The sequence below is a fragment of the Lathamus discolor genome, chromosome 14 (assembly GCF_037157495.1).
Source record: "Lathamus discolor isolate bLatDis1 chromosome 14, bLatDis1.hap1, whole genome shotgun sequence".
NCBI classification, from domain to species: Eukaryota; Metazoa; Chordata; class Aves; order Psittaciformes; family Psittacidae; genus Lathamus; species Lathamus discolor.
In genome coordinates, this window is record NC_088897.1 from 12,356,225 (window position 1) to 12,381,561 (window position 25,337).

General features: G+C 57.9%; 1 protein-coding gene across 8 annotated transcripts in view; it reads left to right on the top strand.

Moving 5' to 3' along the window:
• The window catches only part of RAP1GAP2 (RAP1 GTPase activating protein 2), a 57,606-nt gene that overhangs the window by 28,856 nt on the left and 3,413 nt on the right, over window positions 1–25,337 (top strand). For 3 of the 8 annotated variants that reach the window (XM_065694310.1, XM_065694303.1, XM_065694304.1), the window contains 22 exons: window positions 7,413–7,497; window positions 11,062–11,097; window positions 11,788–11,832; window positions 12,346–12,378; window positions 12,699–12,908; window positions 13,234–13,337; window positions 13,868–13,946; window positions 14,380–14,433; window positions 14,567–14,650; window positions 15,667–15,767; window positions 16,389–16,518; window positions 16,623–16,778; window positions 17,344–17,415; window positions 17,734–17,820; window positions 17,923–18,057; window positions 21,185–21,322; window positions 21,680–21,798; window positions 22,116–22,229; window positions 22,671–22,788; window positions 23,100–23,226; window positions 24,468–24,547; window positions 24,711–24,748. In XM_065694310.1, coding sequence (XP_065550382.1) covers window positions 7,413–7,497; window positions 11,062–11,097; window positions 11,788–11,832; window positions 12,346–12,378; window positions 12,699–12,908; window positions 13,234–13,337; window positions 13,868–13,946; window positions 14,380–14,433; window positions 14,567–14,650; window positions 15,667–15,767; window positions 16,389–16,518; window positions 16,623–16,778; window positions 17,344–17,415; window positions 17,734–17,820; window positions 17,923–18,057; window positions 21,185–21,322; window positions 21,680–21,798; window positions 22,116–22,229; window positions 22,671–22,788; window positions 23,100–23,226; window positions 24,468–24,547; window positions 24,711–24,722 — 2,119 coding nt within the window. In that variant the 3' untranslated portion in view covers window positions 24,723–24,748. Of the gene's footprint in view, window positions 1–2,408; window positions 2,436–7,412; window positions 7,498–11,061; window positions 11,098–11,787; window positions 11,833–12,345; window positions 12,379–12,698; window positions 12,909–13,233; window positions 13,338–13,867; window positions 13,947–14,379; window positions 14,434–14,566; window positions 14,651–15,666; window positions 15,768–16,388; window positions 16,519–16,622; window positions 16,779–17,343; window positions 17,416–17,733; window positions 17,821–17,922; window positions 18,058–21,184; window positions 21,323–21,679; window positions 21,799–22,115; window positions 22,230–22,670; window positions 22,789–23,099; window positions 23,227–24,467; window positions 24,548–24,710; window positions 24,749–25,337 lie in introns of those variants that run through there. The other 5 variants (XM_065694305.1, XM_065694306.1, XM_065694311.1 and 2 more) reach the window with 4 other exon arrangements.

Sequence of the window (25,337 nt, forward strand, 5' to 3'; positions counted from 1 at the left end):
CCCATTTCTCAGTGCTGCTGCCTTGGACAACAGGTGCCCTTGAGGGCAGGATTTCAATGATGCTTTTATGACTTAGCCATGGCCTTCCCCTGTAGTTCATGTGCTGCTGATTTGGGATATTTTCTCCTCCTTTGCTGAGGTTTTGGGTGGATCATTACAGCTGAGCAGTTGGAGCCCCTGGCCTTCTTGGCATCCAGAGGTGGGTGCTCACCTGAGCTGGGCCGTGCCACCGCTGTCCAGTGGGATGTGGGTGCAGGAGCTGCCTTGGGGCTTGGCGGCTTGGCCATTCTTGTCTGTTGCCCCTCGGGTTTTGTCTTGTGTAGCCCAGGCCCATCCCTGCCATAGATCTGCCCATAGGCCATGAGCTCAAGCTGTGGGTGAGCAAGTTTCGTAGGGGCTGGTTGGTTGTGGGGTGGCCAGAGTCCCCCTGACCCCCCAGTGCTCTGTTGTCTGGAGCCTCTTTTCCTGCTTTCATGTGCTGTGTGTAGGGAGTGTCTGAGCACCAGTAAGGTCAATGCTGCCAGCAGGGCCCAGATGCTCCTTCAGATATTGTCCCCCCTGGAACTCATTTGCCATCCTGAGTTTGCCCCAGAGCATGGCAGGGAAGGAAGGGGAGAGCTTTACCAGTCACACCGAGAGAGGCTTCTCCCAAAGAGTCAGCTTTCCCCTGGGCATCACCTTTCCATGAATGAGCTCAGCACGACACTCGAGGGCTGAGGAAAAATCTGGCTCCAAACTCTCACTGAAATCTGGGTGATGTGCGAGTCTGGGTCTGTTGGTTTTTTCCCCCACCATCACGTCGAGCACAAGCTCTCTCAGTGTAGCTCTTGCTGGGGGGTTTGCTCAGTGCAAGAATTGTCACACAGACACCTCAATGGGAGAACAAGACCCTGAGGAGGGGTTTTCTCCTCCTGCTGTGGACTGAGGAGCCTTCGTGGGAGCGACTGCAAGAATTCAGGCAGTGCTTTACGGCGGTTGCTTTGCCTTATGCAAGCTGCCAGGGCCATCAAAGTGACATAATCTGCAGGAAAAGGAAGGGACTGCTAGCGGCATCGTCAAAAGGGACTCTGTTCCTCCACCTGCTCCTATTTTCTTTTTTTCCTCCTACATTCAGTCTTTGTTCTGCGTTTGCAATTGAGTTTTGCTTTACACGAGCCATATGCAAGCCTGGCAGGATCGGTGGCAGCTGCAGAGTCCCTGGTGGCCTGTGTCCCTTCCTTGTTAGCAACCCAGCAAAGAGCAGCACAACAGCTCACCCTCACCATGCTCCCCTCGCCGTGCTGGGGTGATGCTCCTGTCCCGCTCCAGAGATCCAGGGTTTGGATCTGGGTGTTTTTATCTAGATGCCTTTTCCTGGATGTCCCATGTGTAAGTGAGAGGATGCTACAGCGGCTGTTCTCTGGCGGGGTACGGCCGGTGGGTGGGTGCTTCAGGGTGGCTGCACCCCTCCATTCGCTCACCAGTCTCAGCTATGGTGTAGATGGCTGGGAGCAAGGGAAGTGTCTTCATTCAGTGCTGGTGGTTTCTGGGTTGGTTCAGGGCTGCTCAGAGGTGGTCTGCGTCCTTGAGAAAACCTTTGTGCTGCTGGAGCCCGTTTTAACCCCTGGTTGTTTCAATGGGACATTCACCAGAGCAGGGTCCTGAGTGGTTTGGGCCTCTCTGCTCCTGCCCCAGCCTGGGCCCACGTCCCTTTGCCCTTTGGCATCGGTTCTGCCGGCGGTTGGAGACGCTGGTTTCTGGGAGCTGTTCTCTGCAATTTGCGGATTACTGAATCAGCTCAGGAATGGCTGCCCAGGGCTCGCAGGCTCCTGTTTGCCAGGAACTGGCTCAGACGAGCCTTCTGCTCTCAAGTCCATGAGTGCCTGGGCTGACGTACCCAACCGCTGCGGGAAATCACTGCTTTCTGCTCCTGCGAGTGACAGCAGACACTGAAATGTGTAAATGGTAAAATCCTCTTTCCACCATTATCTGCACGTGGAGCTGTGCTTTCCCGGTCAGACCAAGTGGGAAGTCCTTGGCTGGTTGGAAAGAACACAGTGCCTGCAGAGGTGCTGGCAGAGCAGGAGCGGGCGGCCCCTCTTGTACCCAGCACAGGACAGGCAATGCGCAGGGACCCAGCACAGGCAGTGCTGCCTGCACGAGTGCGGAACACTCTGCACTGTTCTCAGCGGTGTTTATTCTCTGCGCAGAGGGGTGATTAAAGCTGAACTCATGGCAGTGAAATGTCACCTTGCTGCGAGCAGGGCCCTGGCTCCCGCTCGCGGGAGCTGCCCGTGGGGTGCGCGCAGGTGCAGGCTGGCGCTTCGCGCTCACCGTGATTTATTACATGAAATCTAGAGCAGAAAGCGCTGCGCTTGTTCTCTGCTCACTCTCAGGCTCAGCGCACCAAGGTAACGCTTTGGGGCAGGGCCAGCCTGAGCCCAGGACGTGACAAGGTAAATCAGCTCATTAGGGAAGATGTTCCGCAGCGGGGGCTTTGCAGCTGGGTGCCGGATGAGACCTGGGTCTGGGGGGAGCCCTGCAGCAGTGCGTGTCCTCTGCAGGCGTCCTCCCCGGCATGAGTGATGATGCAGCGAGATCTTGCCTGCCTGGAGTGCCCGGGATTGGATGGAGAGCTGTTCAAAGTCAGAGTAAGGTGCTTCGCTCAGGCACTCCCTGCAGATCTCCATGTGTACAACCTCAGCCAGGTGCCCTTGTCGCTGTTGCAGAGAAAAAAACCACTTTTGGATGAGTTCCTTTTGTAGTGTGAGCAGGCGGCTGAGGGCTTCTGGCTCCACTGGTCCCAGGCCTTGGGGTTGGGGGCTCGATCCCAACGTGAGTGGGGTGGGGAGGATGCGGGATGGAGAGGAGCCTCCGGCGAGGGAGGACAAGCAGCCCCAGCTCCGCTCCCACCACTGCCGGGCACAGGGGCTTAACCCGGGCGCTGGAAGGGTGAACGGCAGTACGGAAGCAGAGTCTCCTGTGCAAATCAGATGCTGGGCACTGAATATTAAATAAGCTAAAAAGGGAGCAGCTGGCAAGGTGATGGCCATCAAGGGCAGAAAAATGATGAGGCTGAAAATAGAGGCTGTTAATTTACAGGATAATCTTTGCTGTCCTTCCTAAGGATGCAGCATCTGGACAGGCTGAACCTGTTGCTGCAGGAGTTTTGCACCTCCTTAGACCAGGTTTCATCTGCAGAATTAAGAGTAGATATAAAGGTAACCCGCAATGCTCCGTGTTTAATTTACCCAGTGTAACAACTGGTAGAGCCAATCACTTAGTGTGAAACACCTCATTGTGTCAGGTAATAGGTTGACATCTCCCTTCCCCGTGTGTGATTTATATGAGCACGCCGTGTCAATTTAGAGCCTGGCTGCTAAATCAGACAAACAAAACAAGAAGGTGGGATGCATTAGGTGTTTTTCATTAGGCTTTAGGTTGGGAAAGCGAGAGAAAAGAGTGCACTTGGAGGAAGAGGTTCAGCTGAAAAAGCTGAGGGGGCATGGATATGAATTTGTAGGCAATTTTGGGATGAACAGGGATGCTCTAAAGACAAGAGAAAGACTTTGCTCTCACTGTTGGGAACCCACCATTGCCCACGTACTCAAAACGTGGGGGGACCCCCCTAAGCACATCCCCATGGCTCTGGGAGGGGGATGGACCCATGGTGCGGTGGCAGGGCTGATCTCACGGTCTCCATTAGGAAACCCTGCAGTTGGGCCTGCGTAACTGCATTAAGGTATTTCCTTAATTAGATTTACTAAGTATGTAGGATTCTAATTCTTTCTTTTCCTTCTCTCTTAATTTGCCTAATGAGAAAAACGAAGAAACAAAATTACAAAGACGGAGCCTGTGTTGCATCCGGAGAGGCCGCATGTGGCTGTGTAGCGCTGGAGGATGCTCTCACCCATCCCGTGTGCGTGTGTCTGGCCCTGGCCAGGGTGGGCTCAGGGCGCTGGGGCTGGGTGAGGCCCCTGGCTGGTGCCGGGCACTGGGTGCTGCCTCCAGGCAGTGTGTGCAGTGCTGTAACCTCTGTTGTTGATGCTGGAACCACAAGTCCTGTCCTGCCAGGGAGAGGGGGCAGAGGGTGTTTATTGGAGTTGTGCTGTGCCAAGCCCAGGCTTCAGCTCATCGCACCGTTCCTGATGTCCTTTGCTGTGCGTTCTCTCCCCTGCTCCCCAGTTGCCCTCTCCTGTGCTTGCGGTCAGGCTGCTCAGGCAGGAGCTGTGTGCTCACCATCCCGGTGCAGGACTGCAGGTGTTTTGGGAAGGATGATGTGCAGCGTGCAGGGGGTTGTGCCACGGAAGGGTCCCAGCCCCTGGGGTCCATCCTGTGGCACAGCACAGGCAGCGATGCTCGCAGGCTGCTGACCCACCCCATCCCGGTCTCCAGGGGGTCTCAGTGTCCTGGGGCCGCTCCTGGGGCTCTGCTGTGGGTGGGAGCTGGGTGCTGGTGCCCTGGGGGCTCTGTGGTGTCCCTCGGCCCTGTCCTCACTGCTGTGGACCCTGGGACCCTCACTGCAGCTTGGCCTCCATGGACACTTGTACCCCTGGCGCCAGGCAGGAGCGGGTCACAGCGTGGGGCAGCCTCCGTGGCTCTGGTGGCACCTTCAGGGGACATCCCCAGGGGCTGCTCTGCCTGTGAGCACGCCAGTGCACAGATAAGGACGTGCTGATCCTCCCCATGATTCATGCAGCATCCCAGGAGGGCAGTCTGCTTCGGAATCAGGCTGACGGTCCTTGACCCGGTGCTGACGGGAGACTGAATCATCCCAGTCAGTGGCTGGGATGTAACGTAACGTATCTCCAGCGCATGGAGGCTAATTACACACGGCGGCTGCTGAATGGGTTTGTTTTGCTCTCCCCGGAATTGCAGGAGCGGCTCCAGCAGTTTGGCCCCAAAGAAGCAATCAGCATGTGACAGAGGAACATGTTGTTGAGTTGTGTGAGTGATTTTGTAATACTTAGGATACGATGCTATGGCAACCTGCTACAAATCACAGATAAATCAAATTATTTGTGCATCCCTGTAACTTTCATCTTTGCAAAGTCTGATACATTTTATGCCTTTGAGGCCACTCTGCAGATTAGAGCGATCAGGCAGAGCTCACGGTTCAAAGCAGGAGAGCAGAGGATGAGTGGTTTGCTCCAGATCAGGCTGTGCTTTAGTGCCCCAGAAAGCCAAAAAGCAAACAGTGGAAATCTGTCGTCCTCAGCATTCTTTTCAGCAGTGCAGCCATGGCGAGTTGTGGAGAGGGGAATGGGCAGGAGCTCGATGAACAGTATGGAAGGGCAGGGAATGAATTCTGCTATTGCCTGTAAACCGACCCACATTGCTTTAGTTCATTTCTTGCATTGAGAAACTGGAAGATGCTCAGAGCTTAAACGAGATGAACTAATGGAAAGCAAATGTCCGTGCGTCTGCCCCGGGCTGTGGGAACTGCAGCCAGCAGTTCATAACAAGGACAGAGGGTTTGGTCTGTGGGGTTCCAGGGGTCTGTGGGCCAGGTCCCTGTGTGCTGTGCCAATCCCTCTGCGCCCCTCCTGGGCTGGTCCTACACCTCCAGGACAGAATCGTAGGCTTGAATCCAGAATTCCCCGTGACATCCAGCCCCTGTTGCCCTGGCTGCAACTGGAGTCCATTACCTTGTTCCTTGGTCGCTGGATAATGAGAACTATCTGCCTGCAGCCTGTTCCCTTGGCCACAGGCGCTGCAGCTCCCTGCTGCTGTCTCCATGTGTGCAACACGCCAGCAGCAAGGGTTGAGAGCTGGCAGCCCCCCAGGTCTGACCGTGCTGCCCTTGGGACCCGGCACCGCTGGTTCCAGCTGCTTTGCCATGAAGTCAGTCCCACAAAGACGGGGAGAGATGCCAAATTCCCAGTGTGGGCTGTGGTGCTGCGAAGGGCAGGCTGGGACCCTGCAGGAGCGTGGGGCTGCAGTGCCTTCCTGAAACCATAGCGCGCAGGGGCTACCTCCGGACCGCTGGTAGGTACATGTGTATGTGCTGGGGAGATGGAGCCAAGGTTCATAGGCAGCAGAAGTCTGTTTGTTACCAAGAGCAGGAGGAGCAGCAGCCAGCCCTTCCCAAGCTCTGTTTCTGTCCCTCAGTAGCAGGGATGCAGCCAAACAGCCACCCCTTTGGTCACAGAGGTGACAGTGGGGTTTTGCACTTCCTATTGCACCAATGGCATGTAGAAAACCTGCAGCATCCCCGCAGCATCCCCGCAGCATCCCTGCGCAGGAGGTCGGGTGTGCACCTCTGACGGGAGCTGTGTGCTTGGACATGGCCCCAGCGGGTCCAGGCTGCCGTGTGCCGTGCCATGCCGTGCCGTGCCGTGCCGTGCTGTGCCGTGCTGTGCCATGCCGTGCCGTGCCGTGCCGTGCCGTGCCGTGCCGTGCCATGCCGTGCCATGCCGTGCCGTGCTGTGCCATGCCGTGCCATGCCGTGCCATGCCGTGCCATGCCATGCCGTGCCATGCCATGCCGTGCCATGCCATGCCGTGCCATGCCGTGCCATCCAGGGCGGGCTGCCATGGGAACCAGGCCTGGTTACTGTGAGATAAACAGCGGGACATTTTGGCCGGGTTTCTGCGGCGCTGACCTGGCAGGGGCGAGAGGAAACGAGATTAACTCAGATCTCCTGACTCCCAGGGCAGCGTCTGGCAGCTCTGCTGCGAGCGGCAGCTTGGGCGTCTGCCTGGGGAGCAGCTGGTGGGAAAGGGCTGGGGTGCTCCGATCAGGCAGTGAGCGGAGGGCTGACGCTGTGCTTCCGGAGGTTTGGGGGGATTCTGTGCCGGGTTTCTTGGCAGGTCCATGGCACGGGCGCTGCTCCCCCTGCCCTGGGGTCTCGCATCCTCCTGACACCTCTCACTGCCTCCAAATTCGGCCCTTGCCAGGTAGCTGTTGGCAAAGGGGCTCTGGGCTGGGCCCTGCCAAACCTGCACTGGGGTGTCCGTGGGTCTGTGCTGGTGTCACCAAGCTGGCTGCATCCCAGCGCGGATGAGATTCTTTCACCATCCAGGCTGCCAGCTGGCTGCAGGTCCTGCCCCAGCCAGTGGGGCAGTGGAGGGACAGCCCCAGCCGGTCCTCCCAGTGGAGGGACACTGTGGGGATGGGTGCTCACGGCAGCCCAGTCCTGCTTCCCTCCTCCACCTGCATCCCTGTCACCGTGCCCAGTCCTGCAGCCGGGCTCTGGCTGGCTCCTGCGATGGAGGCGGGTGCTCAGCGGGGCAGAGGGGTCTCACCCCGCACTGGGCCCGGGCTCCTCAGGTGGCTTTTACCATCTTCTGATGCCGTTTGGTCCCTTCTCAGATTCACGCTGCGCTTCCCGGCCGCCGGCCCGCGGCTTCGCCGAGCAAGATAAGCGCTTATCTCCCGCCCCGCTCCGCGGGCCGCGGGCCGCTGACACGCCTGTGCCTTGGCTCTTTCAGGAAACAGGAGCTGCTCGGCAGCGCGGATGTGACCGTCCCGGAGCGGCCGCTCTCGCCGCCCCTCACCGCGCCGCCGACCATGAAGGTGAGTGCGTGCGCGGGGGATGCTCACGGGGCTGCGGCGCGGAGGGGCCGAGGCGCCGGCTCCGCGCGGCCGGGCTGGGGAGGAGCAGCGCTTCCAACGCCGCGGCTGCACGGGTTCGGGCTGCCCCGGGGGCGGCGGGGGGGCAGCAGTGGGTGGGTTCTGGAGCTGAGCCCGCAGGCGTTCAGGCACCATCAGCCGTGCGCGTGTCGCTGGGCCCCATCCTGCATCGCCGCTCGCATGAGGCGGCTGTGGGCAGCGGTGCCGGGCAGGGTGCAGAGCCCCGGTGCTGTTGCCCTCTAACAGCCACCGTGAGGCAGCAGCAGGAGCTGCGGGCAGCGCCTGACCCAGCGCTCAGCCTGCCAGGGGCCGCTCTGCTGCTGCCCTTTGCCGTGGCTCTTTCTCTCTGCTGTGCCCATGCGAGGTCACCTCTGCAGGCTCTGCTCCTCCTGCATCTTCCCAAACCCAGCGGGAAAGGTCGGGAGAACCTGGCTAGACCTGGAAGCTGGTCCTGGGTGAGCTGGGGCTGGTTGGGCACCTCCGCAGCTCCCAGCTCGTGTGTTTATCTCACCCAAACAGCCTCAGGCGAGTGGGGAGCGCGCAGCCCTGTGCCAAGCAGCGCGATGCAGAGCTGGGTGGTGACCTGGGGCAGAGCTTCCGAGCGAATTCAGCAGGAAAAGTCAATTTGAGACATGGAAATGGATGGAAAATAGGATAAAATAACGGGATTCACCAAAAGCAGCTTCCGTGAGAGCCACCCGAGGCGCTTCAGTGATGCCAGTTTCCAGACAAAGGCAGTTGTAGCTCTTCTCCCCTGGTTGCTGCAGAGTGTTCCCTGTGATGCCACCCGGGAAAATACTCATTAAGCTGGAGATGAGGTGGATGTGAGGATTATGAGGTAGCTGAGGACCTGGTTAAATGGTTAAGAGCAAGTGGGTTTGGAAATAGAGCACTGAGTTGGAGGAGTTTATTAGTGGAGCATTTGGTGGTTTGGCTGTTTAGGGTTTTGTGCATGACCTGGGCACACAAAGCATGTGGGAAGTGACATAGTGCACTGGTGACATGAGCTGTGGCACCTCGTTGGGCTACAGAGGAGGAGAGGGGGATCCCAAGGGGGCTCAGAGCCTGGAGCGATGGGAGGAAACAGGAATACCTTTGCCCACATCATGTTTTAAATGGAAATTCTGCCTTTTAACGCAGGCTGAGCCCAGCCGTGCGGGTGCAGAGGTGGCTCCTGGTGCTGGGGTCTGCTCCCTGCCCTGCTGCTGCTGCAGGAGCGGCTGGGGGGGAGAGACCCCAGGCACGCTGCAGGCAGGGCTATGGCTGCCCCTGGCTGGAGCCAGGGCAATGCAGGCCCGTGCATCCCAGCACGGGGCTTTGCATCCCAGCACGGCGCTGAGCACCCGGCAGCACCCGGCAAACCCTGTCCCGCTTCCTGCCCAACCTGTTTCGGGCACTTTGCCTCCCAGGGAGCCACCCTTTGAGACAACAAAGCAGCAGCCCTGCCTCTGGCCTGGGGAAACATTAACGAAGGAGGTGTGGGACAGGCAGGGATGGCGGCGGCCGGGGCCCATGACAAGCGTGGCCGTGGCTGCTGCTCAGGGTGGTGATGCCAGGAAGATGATGGATTTCTTCCGGGGCCTGCTGGTGAGTGCTCCTGGACCCGTGGGAGTGGTGCTGGGCAACACTGCCCCACTGCGCTCCATCCTGGCTGATCCCACCAGTGCAGGCTTTCCTTATGGGGATATCTTCTCTGGAAGCCTTCAAAGGGCACTTTCTGCCACAGCTTCTGCTGAGAGGAGCCGTGTCCTTCGCTGTGCTGGCGCACCGGGATGTGACCATCCCTCGTGCTGCCTGTAGCACGCTCAGTGGTGAGGGTGAGGACACACGAGCTTGGAAGGAAAAGCAGCGGTGGCATCTCAGTGGAGTGTTTTGTATTTCTGAGGCTGTTCGGACCCGCTCCTGGGCAGGTCTGTCCTGCTGAAGATGGGGGGACGCACTGTCCGCTCCTGCTGCCTTGGGTTGCCCTGAATAAGCAGATGCGGGGTCAGTTTGGAACCGTCCAGCTTCCTGCTGGGCAGCACAAAGGTGTAATTGTCTCTGCTATAATTACCAAAGTACCTGTGGCCCAGTGAAGCTGGCTCCAAGCTGCAGAGATCCCTGCAGGGCACAGGCTGCCGTCTGCTGCACTGAGCACATGGGCAGGCTTCTGACGGAGCTCCCTTGGCAGGTGGACCCGGTGCCGCTCTGCAGGTTGGTTCCCTGGGTCTGGCTGCTGCCGGAGCGGCTCCTGGGAACTGTGTCAATTGCTCGAAGAGTGTTTGTCCACCGCAGAGACCTGAACATCAGCTGGAATCTAAACCAAGCTCAGAATAACGAAAAGCCTTTTAAAGGGCTTCCAGCTTCAGGCTCTTCTGAGCCCGGGGTTTGTTTTCCCTCCTGTAGGTGCCGGAGGTTAAACTGGGCACAGTCTGAAGCTGGGAGCGTGGCCAGGGTTGCGGTTGAGCCTCAGCAAGTCCCCGCCTGCATTGGCAGTGTCTGCCCCATCCCAGCCGGTGTCACTGGGGCAGCCATAGGCTGCCCGTGCTGTAAAGCAAACCTTTGCTCACCACATTTGTTAGAACAAAATCTCTCTGAGGTTTTCCTTTGGGTTTTGATTTTCATTTCTTCGTCTCCCCGTTTGTTTTTTCCTCTCCTTTTTGTTGTTTGGTAAATCCAGTCTGTTCTAAGAGCTCACTAAAATCACCCCTAAGCCTTTCTCCTTGGTATTGTGGCTCTTTCTGCCCCAAATCTCTCATCCCTCTTCTGCAAACTGTTTCTGGTAGCCGGCAGCATTGGAGCTGCTGATCTGGTTCCTGCTCTCCCTCCAGGACCACAGCATCACCTGCAGCAGAGATGCCCCTTGGTCTTATGAGCAGGGAGCAAACATGGGTTAGAGGAGAGGTGGGAAGGATGCGGGAAGGAAGGACAGGGAGGCTGCAGCAGGGCTCCAGAGAAGCCATGGAGCAGTTTACTGGGAAAGCCTCAACGTTCACAGCCGCTGCTTGACGAGATCATTTATTTGCCTGTACTTGAGAGCAGGAAAAGCTGGATGAGGGGTCGGGATCATCCAGCTGTGCCTGAGCCCCTGCGCCAAGTGTTGCCAAAGAAAGGGAGCCACTTGCCCTCACGCACTTGGGATGCTTGTGGGGCTGCAAAGCCCCGTGGCCCTTGGCTCATCTTCCTGAGCTGCTTTGGAAGGGGAGCACAGCACAGGAGAAGTCAGGAGGAGAGGAGGGAGCTGCTGCTGCTCCCTGTGCTGCCCGTGGCTGCACCGGGGGTACCTGCTGTGGGACAGCCATGGCCCTCGGAGCAGCTGTGGGGTCCATCCCTGCCCAGCAGCAGGGCTGGAGGGGATGTTGCAGAGCCATTGGCTATGGATGGAGTCTCTTCTTCCTGTTCCTGCTGAGGGCTGGGGTGCCAGCATTGGCGGGGGGGGGGGGTCTGGTGTCCTTGCCTGGACGTGCCTGGGGCTGTCTTGGCTCCTGTCTGTGCATTGAACAGGAGACTCCTTCTTCTCTTTTCCAGTCTGCAGAATTCTTCGAAATGCTGGAAAAAATGCAGGTGAGCAGCCGTGTGCATGCCAGCAATGCGGGACCCCCTGCACCTCCTGCACTGAATGTGCGGGACCCCCTCTCCAACCATACCCTGCTCTGAATTGCTGCTGAAGCCCCTGCGCTGTGAGCCCTGTGTCGCCAGGCAGGGCGCGTGCTCTCAGACCTGGTTCCATTGCTCCCTGGTAAAGTCAGGATGCTGCTGCCTGTCTTTGCAAGCACCAGGCTCTGGTGCAGAGCACGGCTGGGTCTAACGGTATCTCAGTACGCTCGGGTCAGGGCAGGGCATGCTCTTGTCCCACTATGAAACACATCAGGATGTGCATAAGGAGGACAGTCAGGGGACCAGGGTGTCCCCTGGCATGTGCCTTGTCCCTGCAGGAGGGATGCGGGCAGGCGGCGTTCACCCCCAGTGCTGGGATGTGCAGTGCTCCCCCCGCATGGTGCATGCTGTGTTTGGTGCCTGGGAAACGATGGTCTCATGTAGATGTTTTCGGTGCGGTGTTGCTGTGTCCCAGGTCTTGTTCTGCCACATCCTGCGTTACACTGGGGTCTGTCCTGGCACACCAGCACCTCTGCAGAGCCCCTCCTTTCATGTCGCTCATGTCGGTGATTTCTGTGTAGCAAAATACCCTTGTGGTTCTGTCTGCGTCGTTGTGAACATCTTAATCATTCAGTCTATTTGTTGTGTACCAAACAGGCACCAAAACTTGAAGAACAGAGGGCTGGAAGCCAAAAACACAAGGTTGGTTGAATTCTTGTGTGGGTCTCTTCAGGTGTCCCCCCCCTTACCTCAGAGCTTTACTGTGCATCATCACCAGTCACTGAAAGGACTAAAAAAGATTTAATGTTATCGAAAGCCAAGGCACAGACTGAACTGCAAAGATGAGGGAGTGGTGCGGGTAAATCCCTAATCCAGCTTTATGTCCAAGCCTGTGCATTTCAGCGATGAGCTGTGTAAAGCCTTGCGCTGGGCCACAGAGCTGAGAGCTTACACGGGTAATGGAGACCCCCTGGGGAAGGGCTTGTCTTGCCCCGGGCCTTCCTGCTGATGTGGGCGCAGAGGGGTCCCCACCTATGTCCCCAGGCTCCCGGGGTTGTGTCCATCACCCATCAGGAGCATCGCGCTCTGTTACTGCCTGGTGCTCAGTGCAGGGCGTGGGGATGGGAAGGACCAAAGCAGTTGTTGGATGTGGTCTTAAGGGATGTCTGGTGGGGAACAGACGGTCATATACGGTGTTTTGGTTCCTTCCTGCAGGAAGACTACATCCCGTACCCCAGCATCGATGAGGTGGGTGCCCTGAACCACCCTGAGCGCCTTCTGGCTATTGCCTTTCCAAAACCCCTGATGATGGGAACTGGTGGAATCCCGTTTCCAAGGGGAGCTGCACAAAGCATGTTCCTCCTCCCCACCTTTGTAGCTGCTGCTTTTCCTCAGTGGCACATTCCCTCTTCTGGCAGAGAGAGAAGAGTTTTCAGAGAGGGGCTGGATTTGCCGTGGTGCCAGGGCTGGGAGCTGTTGTGGGAAGGACAGGATGTGGGGCAATGAGCCCTGCAGCCCACATCCACACCCCAGTCCTGCCCGACCCCTCACGGACACATCTCCTGCAGATCCTGGAGAAGGGCAGCCCGTACCCGCTGATCATCCTGCCCCAGTTTGGGGGATACTGGATCGAAGACCCGGAAAACCTTGGCACGCCGACCTCGTCCGACAGCAGCATCTGCGAGGAGGAGGAGGAGAACCTCAGCCCCAGCACCTATGGCTACAAGCTGGAGTGCAAAGGAGAGGCCAGAGCCTACAGGAAGCATTTCCTGGGGAAGGTGGGTGCCCTGGTGCAGGGGCAAGTGGTCGGCTGAAAATTACCCCCAAGAATAAAAGGAAAGTGTGAAATCGCAAGCAAAATGGGCAGATTCTGCAGCTTCCCCCTTTGCAAGGATAGCAGGGACTGGAGGGTTACAGCCGTGGCTCTGTAATCCCCTTCCTCCGTCTGACCAAGGCTGAGGGCATAGGGCAGAGGGATGAAGCCCTGGTCCTGGCGAGGAGGGTGGGAGGGAATCGAGTCCTCACCTCCAGCCGGGCACGGGGCTGCCCTCGCCATGGGCAGGCTGCTCCCCACTGACGCTGTTTTGATGGTTTCTATTCTAGGATCATCTAAATTTTTATTGTACAGCCAGCAGCCTTGGGAATCTGATCCTTTCCATTAAGTGCGAGGAGGCAGAAGGCACCGAATACCTAAGGATTATACTCAGGTATGCTCTGTTTAACAAAATATTTTCCTTTGGGAGCCTTTGGTTTTGTTTCTGTAGTAAAGGCCGGCAGCATGCCACCGCCACTCGAGAGGGGCTCAGGGAGGGATGGGATGGGATGGGACGGGGTGGGATGGGAAGCAGCAGCATCCTCCTTCTACTGTTTTAACACGGGAACTGCCTGCCCCCTGATAAGGAACATGAGACTTTGATCTGCTGCTAAACCTGCTGAAACCAAGTGTAAACCCCTCTGAGTTTAATCCTCCCTGGGATAATGCCAGTCACATCTACCACTGTCCCGCTGTAAGCTGACAAGGCACAGCGTGTCTGAACCGTTGTGTCACTTCCCTCCAAACTATGAATATTTTAAGAGCTGCAGTGATGAGAAGACAAATGGAGCCTTTCCTTACTCACCAGCCCCAACAAATCCAGCAGAACATGGTTTTCCATGCAGCATCACTGCGGGGGCTGCACGCTGCATCCCTTTGCCTTAGACACTCCCTGATGTCTGCTCCTTTCTGCTGCTTTGCTAGGTCCAAGGTGAAGACATTGCATGAAAGGATCCCCCTGGCAGGATTTAGCAAGCTCCCTAGCATCCCCCAGATTGCAAAGGTAAGGTGCCAGGCGGGGCTGGGAGACCTGCAGCAAAGCCCACGCCACTGGTGTTGGATGGCGTTGGGTGCTGTTGGGCAGCAGTGCCTGGGCTCTCAGGACCAGGGGCACTTGGTGGCTGGTGATACGCACTGTCCCTGCTGGTTTCCCACCGATTCTGGGCAGGTCACTGGTTGATATGTGGGGGAAGAGGTGAGGAAATGTCAGCACCTTTGACCTGTGGAGACACATGGGACTTGTCTTGCTGCATCCTCAGTTGGGTACCAACCAGGCCACAGAGCATCCCTCTGAGAGGGTGCAAAGAGGGCAGCTCCTGCAATCGGAGGCTGGATTTGGCTCCTTTACGAGACATTCCCAGCCTTGCTGTGGTGGGACAGGGGTGTCCCCTCCGCACTCAGGGGTCCGGCACTGACTGCTCTTTCCCCTTGCACAGGCCTTCTGCGACGATGCCTCTGGGCTGAAGTTCAACCCAGTTCTGTACCCCAAGGTGAGGTCGCTTAGCCCAGGTCAGCCAGCAGAGGTTGGGTAGGGTTAATTCTCCCCTTTCCTCCAGGACCTGGCAGCTGCTCTGGGACTCTTTTGCACATCAATGAAACAATTCACATTCTGGTTTGCCGCAGGCGTCCCAGATGATAGTGTCTTACGATGAGCACGAGGTCAACAACACGTTCAAGTTCGGTGTGATCTACCAGAAGTTCCGGCAGGTGAGGGATCCCTGTGCCATCCTCTCGGAGCCCTCGTGTCTGTTTCACAAGCGGAGTTAATCCTGCCACGTGCAGCATGCTGCGTTGCCGGGTGTCCTCAATAACGCGTTTCTTACCGGCTCATTGAAAAGTGATGTGACTGAGGAACCTCGGCGCGGAAGTCAGCCCACAGGCTGCTGTAGGAACAGGGGATGTGAGAATGGGTTGTAGCAGGGATGGTATTTTAATCAGATGTATGTTTAGACGGTGAAGCAGTTACGTTTGTCTTGGAGGACCGTGGGCTCTGAAGACACGCTTTTGCTGGAAAGGCTGTCATTAGATGGGAATGCTGGACGGGGAGCGCAGAGGCAGCTGTGTGTCATAACTCACCGAGGATTGTTCTGACAGGCACCCTAATTATCTCTGCATATTGCATTTTACTCTGGGTAGGGTGACTCACACAAGGCCACAATTGAGGTCTCGTTGCTTTGAAATGTAGCACGCAAGGGATGGCGAAGACTTGGATTTTCCAGTGGAGAATTCATCTGCATTTTGGTGTTTCCTGAACATTATCCTGAGGTCCTCGCTGCTGGTCAGGAGCTGCTCTCAGCAGCTTCACCTTTGGGTATCTTGGTGACCGGGGGGGTTGTGACCAGCCCATGGCAAGCACAATGGTGCCAGCTGGGGAGCAGCTTGTGGCTGTGTGTGGCGCCCGGGACAAGGTGCTGGTGGCACCCCCGGAGACCCTGTGGATGGGCAGGAGGTGTCAGGGGATGGACAGGCAGGGAGAGGTGGCCCAAGCAGAAACCACCAAGCAGAGCTGTGGCAGGACGGTTCCTTTCTGTGTTACTGTGGCACTTGCTGATAGGAAGGTTTGACTGTAAGGGTGAAATGCTGAAGGTGCACTTGGAAGGGACCCCCCATGTTCGTGGTGTCCGTGGTGGTGTCTGTACCACCGGTAGCATGGCAGAGGAGCAACTGGCTGCTGGAAACAGGCATAGCTGGGGCTCTCAAAAGATGCTCTCTGTGTTTCATAGACCCAAGAGGAGGAGTTGTTTGGCAATAATGAAGAGAGCGCTGCCTTCAAGAACTTCTTAAGTTTTCTGGGAGACACCATAACACTCCAGGACTTCAAAGGGTAAGTTAAATAAAAAGCCTGATTTTACAAAAACATTTAGCAAGAGACCGTGTCATATGTAAAAATATCCACGGTGCAAGAACAGAAGTCACCTCCCCCCTGAGCGGGATGTACAAAGCAGAAGCAAATATAGCTCTGGCTTGTTTGACAAAGCTGGGGGAGTTAAATAGGAGCTGCCAAGAGAGAGCGAATTCCTTCTGCAGAGAAAATCCGGCTGCATTCACCGCAGACGAGGGCAGCTCTGTATGGTGTGCGCCCTGTCCAGTGCCATGGGCTCGGTTGTGGTGTGATGCCAGCCCGGTTGCTGCAGCGGCCACAGCATAGGCAGAGTCCCAGCTGGTGGTGATGGCTGAGGGCAGCCTGTCACCGCAGTGCTTGACACTGCTGTTGGTCAGCCTCAGCCGCTGGCCCAGTGCTGCCGCGCTGCGCAGGCTGCAGAGCGGTGGTGATGTGCCATTACCGCACATGATGCACAGTTTGTTCTCTGCCGTTTGCTCGCTACCAGACAAAGACAAACGAGGCAGTTGGTTCTATTCCCTGTCCTCCAGCAGCTGCTGCTCTCTCTGCGAAGCACTCTATTAATATCTCTTGGTTTCTCCCCGCCTTTCCCTCCATCTCCAGTTTTCGAGGAGGTCTGGATGTCAGCCACGGGCAGACGGGAGCAGAGTCCGTGTACACCGTGTTCAGGGACAGGGAGATAATGTTTCACGTCTCTACGAAGCTGCCTTTTACCGAGGGAGACACGCAGCAAGTAAGGGATGAGCTTCCTTGCGCCAGCACCCGGCACTGGTGCGTGCTGCCGCGGGAGCAGCGCCGCCGGGCTTCACCCACCAAATGTTCTCCTCTTCCGCGTAGCTCCAGAGGAAGAGGCACATTGGCAACGACATCGTGGCAATTATCTTCCAAGAAGAGAACACGCCGTTTGTCCCAGACATGATCGCCTCCAACTTCTTGCACGCCTACATCGTGGTGCAGGTGGAGAACCCCGAGGCGGAAAACACGGCGTACAAGGTGGGCGAAGCTCACGCGAGCCTGGTTCTGCTCCAGCAGCTCAGGCCGAGGTCAGGAGGTGGCTGCCCAGCCGTGCTGTACCGAATCATACCCACACAGCTTATGGATGTGGATGTTAAACACGCATATATACACACATGTATATTTATGTGCACACTATTACATAACGTGTGAGTATACATACATGTATGAACTATGTGCATGTATAGTAGCATGCTCATTTGCTAAAGATTTTTGATGCTACTCAGTGTTTGAATAAGCCTCAGAACAGCTCAGAGCTGTCTAATGCGTCGCTCAAGGGCAGGTGGCGTAAACCCTGTCACTGCTCTGGTTTCTGAGAGAGACACGAATGAAAACAGAATGAATAGGAAGGAAACATAAAAAGCTGGGTATGGGTGACCCCCTCATGAACACAGGAGGGATGGCTGGGAAGGAGCTCTGGTGCATCCCTTCGCTCTTAGGGGCTGGGCTGAGCATCTCCCATCCACACTGGCTGACCCCAGGAGAGGGACATCCCTGTGCTGGGGCTGCATCCACTGGAATAACGCTTCTCTTGGCTCCGCAGGTGTCGGTCACAGCTCGGGAAGATGTCCCCTCCTTCGGCCCGCCCCTGCCGAGCCCGCCGGTATTCCAGAAGGTAAGTGGCAGGAAGCATGTTCCAAGCTGTAAAAGAAGTGTGTGAGCATGTCCGAGATGTTTCCGAGCACGCCTGCATGGCTTCAGGGACGTGTATGCATTTGGTTTGATTTCTGGTTTATGGTAGGGTCGGGGGTTGTGCTGTGGCATGGCCCATGTGCGGGTGCTGGCCAGTGCAGGGGGGCACCCCGAGCCAATGCCCCATGTCTGGAGGGGCCGCAGGGTGCTGTGAGCTCAGCTTGGGGCCAGTACAGCTCCATAGCCGAGATGGAGGCTGTCACGGAGGGGGTGTTTTCCGCTGCGGTTCTGTGCCCCGCAGAGCCCCGAGTTCCGCGAGTTCCTGCTGACCAAGCTCATCAATGCCGAGAACGCCTGCTGCAAGTCCGACAAGTTCGCGAAGCTGGAGGTAACGCTGCCCGCGCGTCCCCGCCGGCAGGACCGCTCCTGCCATTCCTGCCCGGCATCCCTGCCCCATGGGCCACTGCCATGACCCGATTTCGCTCCCCAGGACCGGACGCGGGCTGCCTTGCTGGACAACCTCCACGATGAGCTCCATGGGCACACACAGACCATGCTGGGGCTGGGGCCGGAGGAGGACAAGCTGGAGAATGGGGGTCACGGGGGCTTTCTGGAGTCATTCAAGGTAAACCCCGTCCCTTGCAGCATTAAATGCACGCAAGGCTGTCAAGGAATGTTCTAATGGAGGATGCGGATGGGTGGTGCAGGGGGACAAGGGGGACCCTCCAGAGGGGTCTTGGTCCACCGCTGCAGGGCAGGTCCTGCTCATGTCCCCCAGCTGCTGGCTGCCCCTGGGGCTTGCTGTGGCACACCGCCTGCAGGACAGGATGGGGGGAAGGATGCCTGGGGCGGCAGAGGGTGAGAGGTGGTTGGTGTCGTGCTTATGACGGGAGAGACAATGGGAGGTGCTGGATTTGGAGATGGGAAACGGTGCTGGGTGTGCTGGGGTGGGTTGGGTGAGTGTAAGGGGAGAGAAGGGGTTGGAGAAGATAAAATGATGTAGAGGAAACTCTGAGCCGCTGTTGCAGCGACCCACTGGGCAGTGGGGACTTGAGTCTTGGGGTGTGAGCACTGCCAGAGGTCTCTGGTGAGGCTGCAGCAGTGATGGGGAGCTGGGCAGGGCTGGTGCAGGTAGATCCAGGCTGTGCCCATGGGTGAGTGTCCACCGGAGCCCCTGAGCTCGGGCACTGCATCCCTGCCTGGGGGCGCAGGGACAGGCACGCTTCCTCTGCAGTACAGAGCAATGGGCACTGGTGGGTGGCAGACGGGTCGCATCATCCTGTGCTGGGTGCCGAGGAGGGGTGAGCACTTCCTGGCCACACTGCAGGGATGCTGGAGGCTCAGATGTGCCCCTTATCTATGAGATGTGGGGAAATGGAGATGCTGGCGGCTGTACATCACAGCAACAACTTCAGGGGCGGAGTCGATGTTAAATGATCATTCTCTGCATGCTCTCCCTGTACAAAAGTGGACTTTGCTCTCTTGGCATTGCAGGGTGCACTGGGGCAGGTGGGGAGTTCCGTGGCCTGGGCTGGGCTGCTGGGCTGCTTGCTCGCTTATGTCCTCCACCACGTGCTTCAGAGTGAGCAGGGAGAGGAGAGGTGGTGAGCCAGGGCTGGGATGGGCGAGACCTGACCCCCGCAGCACTGGTGACCCAGCCTGCAGCCCCTTCCTGGGCTGTGCAATGGGGCCGGATGCTCAGGGCAGCAGAGTGGGGCGCTGGGTGCCCTGCAGAGCTCCACAGCCCTGGGCAGACACCGCCTGCTGCAGGGCACAGCACCCACTGGAGCCCCTGGCAGCAAAGTGAGCGACTGGTTCCTTCTGCCTGCCAACACTGACTTGTACCAATGCTGACCCCAATAAACCCGGTCTGATGGACTCTTGCTTGGTGCTTGTTACTGGACGGGCAGGAGGGACAGCGTGGGGCTGCCCTGGTGACCACGTCCCCAGCACGGGCTGGGTCTCAGTGGGAATTTGGGGCTGCAGCTCCTCCACACCCCGGCGCAGGGCCACTAACCCCTGGTGCCAGTGCAGCAGGGGCAGTGCTGGGCACCTCCAGATGTCCCTGATGGCTTGTTTCCTCCTGCACCCCTTTACGTTGAGCTGGGATTCAGGGGCTGGAGGAGGTAGCCGTGGCACGGTGCAGAGTGCAGCCACAATTCAGAGGGAGAAGCTGCGATGAGGAACTTTGCTGTAACTGGCACATTGGCATCACGGTCCGGTTTGGGCTCCCGTTACTATGGCGACTGCAGGAATTAAAATATGGGTGTAGATTTTTTATAACTTGTGCATTTCACTGCTGCTTTTCCTGGCGTGTGCCAGACGCTGAGAAGAACCTGTGGTCGTATTTGTAAGTGCCTGGGACAACAACTGAGAGAAGCCTTTAAAAATAGCTGAGGTCCTGGTTAAGCACCAAGTTTGGATCTGCAGAAAGTCTCTGCCTCCAGTGTGTGCAGCTCTGCTTGGAACAGTGTTGAGACAAAGCAGGTTACAGCAGCCCTCTTCCAGCTCATGCTGCTGATGCTCACAGAGCCCGGCTGCCGGTCCTTTCCCAGGGCACACAGGGAGCTCCACGGGGACTGCGAGTCCATCATGCCCAGACCCGGCCCGGCACATCTCCAGGCTCTGCTACAGAGTAGGGTTGGACTTGGTGCCCCTTCTCCATGCCTGGGCAGGGCATGTCCAGCTGTGGGCATCCCTCAGCCGTGGAGCTCTCAGTGCAGGCAGGGGGAACAGGGGCACAAGGCCTCGTGCTTGGCATCTCCTTCCTGTGAAACCCAGCCTGTGCCAAAATGGACACAGATATCCCAGGGCAGAAGCTGTGATTTGCTGCATGAGCTCAGGCTGTGTGGGAAGTGCAGCCCTTGACCAGGGCTGGGAGGAGGGCACAGATCTTTGGCCATAGGATTGAACTGCAGGAGTTGTTCTATGCAGCAGCAGTAGTGGTGGATGCTCTGCTGCATCCAGCAGCGGGGCTGCAGCAGAAGCTGTGCCCAGAGTTGGTGACGTGGCTCAGACAAGGGCAGGCTGGAGGAAAGTGTCCAGAGCCCAGTGGATTGTGGCTGACGTGAAGGGTGAGGAAAGGGGCTGCTTGAGTGGGAGAAATGAAGATGGAAGGAGCAGGGAGAGTCTGTGGCTGCCATGGGGATGGTGCTGTTTCCAGGTCTCGTACAGCGATGGAGGGGCCAAACCAGCAGCAGCAGAGCTTCAGGCTGAATGTGGTTGTCAAGCATTAGCATGCTGAGAGCAGAAGTGCTGCTGTGCAGCTGAGCAGCCTCCAGCTCTGGGGATGTTTCGGGCCAGGTTGGAGAGTCCAGCAGCATGCAGGAGAGGGGCAGGCAGGAGGCTCCGTGTTGGATCTGTCCCCTCCGGGTCCAGGGAGAATCACAGCGGGGTGTGCGCATCCCTGTTCCTGCTGAGGGATCTGGGAGGTCGGGCAGAAGCTGGGGTTTGAGTCTGCTTCTCCAGTGCCAGCGCTGAAGTCCTTGGCTCTCACGTGTGGTGTCACAGAGGCAGTGGAGGGAAATCTGCTCGCATGGTGGCTGTGGGGCTCCCAGAGCCCTGTGGTGCCTTCTCCTTGGGCTGTGCAGTGCAGCGTGGCTGCTGTTACCTGCCAGGTTGCTGCTGGTGTGTGCTGGTGCTCGGGGGGGACCAGGCAGGTCTCTGATGCTCCTGGGGCAGACGTGGGGCCGGGCACGGGCTTTGGGGTTGGGGTGGTGGTGACCTGCTGTCCCCTGTCCCCTCCGGCACAGAGAGCCATCCGGGTGCGCAGCCACTCCATGGAGACCATGGTGGGCAGCCAGAAGAAGCACCACGGCAGCGGCATCCCGGGCAGCCTCAGCGGTGGCATCGCACACAACAGCGGCGAGGTGACCAAGACCACCTTCTCGGTGAGCGCGGCCGCTGTCCCCTCGTCCCGCTGTCCCTCTGCCCGTCCCTCCCGGCCTGGCAGGGCACTGCACGTGCTGACAGGGTCTGCCTGTCCCTGCATGGGCAGCGAGTGTAAGGGAGAGGAGGTCACTGATCACAGCGTGATTTCATCAGTGCTTTGGTCAAGTCGGGCTTGTTTGGGGGAGAACTGTTGAGGAGCTTCCTGGGGCTTTCAGCCCAGCACACAGAGGAGAGTCTGGTGTTAGGTGTTTTCTAGATGAGAACTGCAGGCACCATAATTCCCCATAGGGTGTTCAGTTGTCTCGGCCTGCAGGCAGGAGCTCTGCTCTCCAGCCTGGTCTGCTCTGTGCTTTCAGCCCCCGGTTCCAGCAGCTGCAGCCAAGAACCAGTCCAGGAGCCCCATCAAGCGCCGCTCGGGGCTGTTCCCTCGCCTGCACACGGGGTCTGAGAGCCAGGCGGAGGCCAGGACGAGGTGGTGAGTGTGACGTTGCCCATCTCTAAGGACAGAAACCCCTCTTGCACCTTAAACGTCAGAGAAGCTGTTGGTGGGTGCTGGAAGCCTCTCCTGGGGCGCAGCCTCCCCTTCCCACACAAGGCAGCAACGAGAGCTGCTTTTGCCGTGTTCCAGGAATTGTGTCTTGGATCGCTTCCCTCTGATTTAAATCGCAGTGGTGATACCCAGCGAGCATCTGTCACTCCTTCAGTTTAGTGTTTGGTGCTAGGAAGTATAATTTGCCCACCCTTTTTAAGTCTCTTGTGCAACTCATGCAACCTGTCTCTCTGTGCCCCCAGTGACAGTGTTTCTGGTGCCCAGAAGACACCGGATCTGGGACATTCTTCCCAAGAGATGAAGTCTGAGACCTCGTCCAACCCCAGCTCCCCTGAAATATGCCCCAACAAGGACAGGTGAGGTGTGGGGAGCTGCAGCCCAGCAGGCCACTGGGGGCTCTGTCAAACAAAACCGTCTCCAGTTTTTACTATAAATAAGCTTGAAATTCAGGGAGGGGAAAAAACAGATTCCGGTGATTCATGAGCACAGCCCCTTTATGGGCTGGAAATAGCTGAAGAGAGCAAAGAGCAGCATTTGGCAGGGGCTGCTAAATCCTCACGGCAGGGGTTGAGCGGGGGGCTCAGCCTGACCCTGGGCTTTCTGCTGGTGGCTCCCACCGACTGCTCTACCCCGTGCTTTTGGAAGTGGTTGTTTACAGAAGCACCCCACTCGTTCATCCCTATGGAGCTGCTCTGCTCCAGGGTGCGCAGGAGGGGCTGTCCCCGTTGTCGTGGCCAGAGGACCCAGCTTCCCCAGCGACAACCCCATGCCCTTTGTTTCGTTCTGCCTCTTCCCAGGCCGTTCATTAAGCTGAAAGAGAACGGGAGGACGAACATCTCCCGCTCCTCCTCGAGCACCAGCAGCTTCAGCAGCACGGCGGGGGAGAGCGAGACCCTGGAGGAGTACGACAGCGTGGTAGGCACCGAGCCCACCGCGGCGCGTTCGGGACTGGGACCCACAGCTCCACATGGCCCCGAGCTTCCTGCCTGCAGACCCCCGGGTGGTCTCTGTGTGCAGGAAGTGCCCCCGGGTGCCTCTACCCCACTGCCATCAAGGGGTTTAACCCTGTCCCCATGTTCAGGGCGGAGGAGAGCTGGGTGGGAAACCCCATGAGCCCCGGTGTGCCCTGGATGGTGCTCAGCACACGGGGCCAGGAGGTTGCTCTCCATGGGCGGGGGGTGATGGGGCTCAGTGGCACGGATGCAGCCGTGGTCTCTCCGGCGCAGGGGAGCCAGCCCTCCACAGCATCACCGTTCAAGCAGGACGTGTTTGTGTATGGTGCCTCGCCCGGCAGCGAGAGCCCCAGCGCGGCGGCTGCGGCCACCCCCGTCATCATGAGCAGGAGCCCCACAGGTGGGTCATGGGCAGCACCGGCACCGCCTTCACTCCCGGAGCCCCTGGAAGCTCCTGGGTCTTCCAGAGATGGGGTTTGCAGCTCCGGGATGGGGTCTGCGGCTCTGGGATGGGGTCTGTGCCTCCGGGATGGGGTCTGCGGCTCTGGGATGGGGTCTGTGGCTCTGGGATGCAGAATCCCTTCCCAGGCTTGCCTGAGTGGCAGGCTGCTGTTGGAGGTGATGGGGTGAAGCAGTGGATGCACTCACCCTGGCAGGACGGACATCCCATACGGGATGCAGCACAAGCCCTCGCTCATCCCTAAACCCTGATTCTGATGGGCTGCTCTGGAGAGGCGGCCCCATGTGCTTTATTCTGCACTTCCATGGGAATTTGTTTCCCTTCTAAATGAGAGCACTGAGGTGGCTTTTGCTGTGGCTTTGTTTCCTCCCTCCTCCCCGACGGGCATGTGCAGTAGTCGTGGAAACTCACTGTCTCCAAGGACCCAGCCATGACTCACTCCTTATTTAATAAACAAGCAGCTTCCCCTGGTCCTGGCTCCATCACCCCGCTGCCAACCAGCCACCGGCTCCATCCGTCCCAGCCGGACCATGTGCAACAGGGTAGAGCTGGCACAAATGGCCCTTTGCAGGTGTTAATGGGCTGGGGGTGCCAGCAGTGCTCGCCCCTTCCCTCAGATCCCTGCTGGCAGAGCGCTGGGGAGCCGCCACTGCCCAGACGGAATGGTGTTCGGAGCATCAGAGCTGGTTGTGGAACAGCCGGGGTGGCACAGTCCCACCCCGAACAGCTCTAATTGGAACAACAGGGGGAAAGCCGGGCTGCAGAGCGCAGTCTGTCTGGCTTTTTGTGTCTCAGCACCCCACAGGTCCTCCTCCTTATTCATTACTGATTTTCTGAGCTATCAAACCAGCCCCTTCTAATGTTTAAAGTGTTTATTTTGTATTTTTCCTGCCAAGAACAAGAAAATCCACCCATACATTATACGGATCAGTCATTTCCCATAGCCTTTTCAGTGGCATTTCCAGTAGAAAGACTGTGAAATGTAATTAAGCCTCAATTTGTTCCATCAAAAACATTTAATGTACAGATTTTGCCAAACATTCAGCCAAAACAGCCTCAATATTGGTAGCAGTGGCGGCGGTTTATTGAAGCTCCTGGCTGGCGGGTGTCAGCATTGTGCTTCTGCAGATACTCCTGTTCACAGCGATGGTTTCTCCTCTTTGCTTTCCCCCTCCCGCCAGCAGATATAAAGAACAGGAACTCTCCCCGCTCAAACCTCAAGTTTCGCTTTGACAAGCTCAGCCACAGCAGCTCCAGCTCGGTAGGTGCCGGTGGCTCCGGTGGGATGGGGTGCAGCGTGGCCGCATCCTGCCCATCCCCTTCTGTGGGGCAGAGCCTGCGCAGGGCCGGGGTGAGGGTGGGGAAGGGGTTTCACGAGTTCTCACCCCTTCCTTTGCAACTCATCTCCTGTTCTGGTCTTTCAGCAGAGCCACTAGCAGGAAGAGTCGTGACCCTGCACAAGGTGAGCGGCCGGAACGCGCTGCTGTGCAGAGCGAGCCACGTATGGGCAGGGGGGTGTGTAGCTAACACTGGCTAATTGCGCTGCCTATGGTTAAATATGTGACCGAGAATGATCTTAGAGCATCCTAAATGCTCTTGGAAGATGAGGGCAGCACTAAGTAAGAATAACTAGAGGCTGCTGACAGACAGGTCTGTGACCACCAATGCCACTGTGCGGAGGATGGGGTTTGCTGTGCTCTGCTCTGTGCAGGAGGACGGGGTTTGCTGGGCTCCGCTCTGTGCAGGAGGACGGGGTCCGCTCTGTGCAGGAGGACGGGGTTTGCTGGGCTCTGCTCTGTGCAGGAGGACGGGGTTTGCTGGGCTCCGCTCTGTGCAGGAGGACGGGGTTTGCTGGGCTCCGCTCTGTGCAGGAGGATGGGGTTTGCTGGGCTCCGCTCTGTGCAGGAGGATGGGGTTTGCTGGGCTCCGCTCTGTGCAGGAGGACGGGGTTTGCTGGGCTCTGCTCTGTGCAGGAGGACGGGGTTTGGTGTGCTCCGCTCTGTGCAGGAGGACGGGGTTTGGTGTGCTCCGCTCTGCGCTCCAACGCTTTT